This window comes from Camelina sativa, chromosome 9 (assembly GCF_000633955.1).
Source record: "Camelina sativa cultivar DH55 chromosome 9, Cs, whole genome shotgun sequence".
Lineage (NCBI taxonomy): Eukaryota > Viridiplantae > Streptophyta > Magnoliopsida > Brassicales > Brassicaceae > Camelina > Camelina sativa.
In genome coordinates, this window is record NC_025693.1 from 27,314,822 (window position 1) to 27,318,557 (window position 3,736).

Below are 3,736 nucleotides of genomic sequence, written 5' to 3' on the forward strand. Positions count from 1 at the left end.
AAATTAACATGCTATTATATTTTCTTTTATTATTTTTTCGAAAAGCTAAGAGACAATCAAAAAAATAAAATTAAAACTATATTGGAAAAATAAAATTTTAAAATCGTTGTAATTAGATTTTTAGATCTTTTATTAAAAATATATAAAACAAGCTGATGGCCTGATCTCATAGTTTTTGGTCTCATCATATAGAAGAGATTAATAAAAGAAGCATTATTATTATTAATATTTATTAACAAACAACTCACACTATTTTCTCTCTCGCGTTGTGTGTGTGTCCGATCCAAAAGGAAACATCGAATTTAGGGTTTTTCTCTCCTCCGAGCTTTTCCGTTGGGTGAACGAACGACTACCGTTGATTTCTTCTTCGCTTTCATTCAGATTCGATTCGATTCTCTCTTCCGTTTTTTGAGGTTCTCTCTCTTTCTCTCTATATCCTCTCCTTTGTCTCCTTCGCTTTTTTTTTTTTATCTCTCTCTCGATTTCGATTTCGAGTTCGATTTTTTTTTGGTAGCTAGCCTAGGGTTCCTTCATTGCTTCATGCATTTGGTTTCTTTCGTTTCAGGTGTTTAAAAAACCCCTTTCGATTTTGTAAAATTTGCTTTGGCTGGGTTCTCTGTTCCTTATCAGATGGCTTGATTTTGTTTGATTATAGATTTGATTTTGGGATTCTGGGAGTTTCCAGCTTATAGAGTTCGATAAATCCTCGTGTTGTTTGTTGTTGATTTGCGTTTTGTGCTAACTATATAGACCTGTTTGGTATTTGCCAGGTTCTTAAGCATAAAAAAGTCAAGTTTTCTGCTGGGGAAGTTGCAACTTTTTTCTCAATAGTTTTTAGGACGTCACAAATTTTTCAAGTATGAGTTCATCATGGGCAGATGTGGCTGATTCTGAGAAGGCCGGTTCTAAGCCTAAAGGTTCTTATGTTCCCCCGCATCTACGGAACAGACCATCAGAGCCGCCTGTTGCTGCTCCTTTGCCACAGAACGATCGTCCTGGATATGGTGCTCAACCTGCTGGGTCTCGATGGGCTCCTCCACCCAGTGGGGGTGGTGGCGGCGGTGGCAGCGGTTATAGGAATGATGGAGGGCGCCCCGGATATGGTGGTTATGGTGGAGGAGGAGGTGGTGGTGGTGGTGGTGGCTGGAACAACAGAAGTGGAGGGTGGGACCGTAGAGAACGTGAAGTAAATCCATTTGGAGATGATGCTGAGCCAGAACCGGTCTTTACCGAGCAGGAGAATACTGGCATTAATTTTGATGCTTATGAAGATATTCCGGTTGAGACCAGTGGGGGAGACGTGCCTCCTCCTGTTAACACATTTGCTGACATTGATCTTGGGGATGCATTAAATCTCAACATCCGGAGGTGCAAATACGTGAGGCCAACACCTGTACAGCGTCATGCGATTCCAATACTGCTTGGAGACAGGGACTTGATGGCCTGTGCACAGACTGGGTCTGGGAAGACTGCTGCTTTTTGCTTTCCAATCATTAGCGGAATCATGAAAGATCAGCATCTACAGAGACCCCGTGGTTCACGGACGGTTTACCCTCTTGCAGTCATCCTCTCACCAACAAGGGAGTTGGCATGCCAGGTAACACTGAGAGTCTACTTATTCCCTCATACAATAGAGTTTCTTTGGGGAAAATTTTCCGTGTATTTAATATACACACGTTTCTCATTCAGTGATTTTTTTGGCAGATACATGATGAAGCCAAAAAATTCTCCTACCAAACTGGTGTGAAGGTTGTTGTTGCTTATGGAGGAACACCTATTAACCAGCAGGTAATTATAGTACAAATTTTTGTATTCTTGGTTGTCAGCTTGTCATCGATATTGTTACAAGATCATAGCAGCTTATGCTTACTGATATTGGATTCTGCCAGCTCTGTCCTTCGTAATGTCAGTCTCTTTTGTGAAAATATGTATGTTTGTGAAGTCAGCGATGCATAATGCAAATCATGCATATTACACGGTTTTTTCCTATGTTAGTTAGCATTGCAATATCGCTTGTATCATCTTTACATAACATGCAGAAGAATTGGAATTAATCTTTTGCAGGTGTTAGTCAAACAGTTTTCAAGCATCAATTTGTTGATCTCATTTTTTATTGTATATACAGCTCAGGGAACTCGAGAGGGGAGTTGATATCCTTGTAGCAACTCCTGGCCGGTTAAATGATTTGCTAGAGAGAGCTAGAGTCTCCATGCAGATGATTAAATTTTTAGCTCTTGATGAGGCGGACAGGATGTTGGACATGGGTTTTGAACCACAAATTAGAAAGATTGTTGAACAGATGGACATGCCTCCACGTGGGGTTAGGCAGACAATGTTGTTCAGTGCTACATTTCCAAGGGAGATCCAGGTTGGTTTCAACTTGTCCATGAAACACCCTTTTCTTATTAAGTCTATTCTAGTGAAGGAGCATGGTAAGTTATGTGTCAGAGGATAATAGTGGTCTTTCTTTTATATCTGTAACTTTGTTCCTTCCCAGACCATGATGGTGAATCTTTGATGATTTAGTTTTAGAGTGGCACAATGGTCATATGCCTTATGAGTGTTATATTTCGTATGTGAGAACAGCTGCATAATATTCAGCACGTACAAGAGTGATCGGTTCTTAACGTTTCTTTTAATAATATTTTTTTGTTCGTGTACAGAGACTTGCAGCTGATTTCATGTCAAACTATATATTTTTGGCTGTCGGAAGGGTGGGTTCAAGTACTGATTTAATTGCCCAAAGGGTTGAGTTTGTCCAGGAGTCTGACAAGAGAAGCCATCTCATGGACCTGCTTCACGCACAGAGAGAGACCCAAGACAAGGTAATTTGATAGTTACCATCTGTTGTTTACTTATCCAAGATTTATTATAGTCATGTCACATAAATCATAATTGGTCACGCTCTGACCGATGCTGGCTTTCTGCTCTTTCTATTAACAGCAAGCATTGACATTGGTTTTCGTGGAGACAAAGAGGGGAGCTGATACTTTGGAAAATTGGCTGTGCATGAATGAGTTTCCAGCAACCTCCATTCACGGGGACAGAACACAACAGGTTCGTTAATTGATTGAAGTTTAATTTGTTGATGTAATTGTGAACATCAAACCTTACTATTGTGGAGTAATATATATGCTTCACTCCCAATAAAGCTAAAACAAAACAATATTTGTTTTAAAGAACCTGGATGTTATTTGCTAAAATGAACTCGTTCAGGTTCATGATTGATAAGTTTGTTTCTCTGTTGACTAAATCTGACTTAACTCCTTTGTGTTGTTATGCATTCAAAGGAAAGAGAAGTGGCACTGAGGTCCTTCAAAACTGGGAGGACACCCATTTTGGTTGCAACAGACGTGGCAGCACGTGGTCTTGACATTCCCCACGTGGCTCATGTTGTAAACTTTGATCTTCCAAATGACATTGATGACTATGTCCACCGTATTGGACGAACAGGACGTGCAGGCAAATCTGGAGTAGCAACTGCCTTCTTTAACGAGAACAATTCTCAACTGGCTAGGCCGCTCGCTGAGCTGATGCAAGAAGCGAACCAAGAGGTGCCTGAGTGGCTCACACGATACGCTTCACGTGCTTCATTTGGTGGTGGTAAGAAACGGTCTGGTGGTCGGTTTGGTGGCCGTGACTTCAGAAAGGAAGGTTCTTACAGTAGAGGAGGAGGCGGAGGCGGTGGTGGTGGCGGTGGCAGTGATTACTATGGCGGAGGAGGCTATGGTGGTGG

General features: G+C 41.2%; 1 protein-coding gene across 3 annotated transcripts in view; it reads left to right on the forward strand.

The window, feature by feature from the left end:
* The window catches only part of LOC104715781 (DEAD-box ATP-dependent RNA helicase 11-like), a 23,474-nt gene continuing 19,969 nt past the window's right edge, over nucleotides 232-3,736 (forward strand). Inside the window, exons 1-6 of one of the 3 annotated variants that reach the window (XM_019229393.1) lie at nucleotides 232-413; nucleotides 771-1,597; nucleotides 1,705-1,788; nucleotides 2,126-2,368; nucleotides 2,664-2,825; nucleotides 2,944-3,057. In XM_019229393.1, the coding sequence (XP_019084938.1) occupies nucleotides 860-1,597; nucleotides 1,705-1,788; nucleotides 2,126-2,368; nucleotides 2,664-2,825; nucleotides 2,944-3,057 (1,341 nt within the window). In that variant the 5' untranslated portion in view covers nucleotides 232-413; nucleotides 771-859. Of the gene's footprint in view, nucleotides 414-479; nucleotides 566-770; nucleotides 1,598-1,704; nucleotides 1,789-2,125; nucleotides 2,369-2,663; nucleotides 2,826-2,943; nucleotides 3,058-3,736 lie in introns of those variants that run through there. The other 2 variants (XM_019229392.1, XM_019229391.1) reach the window with 2 other exon arrangements.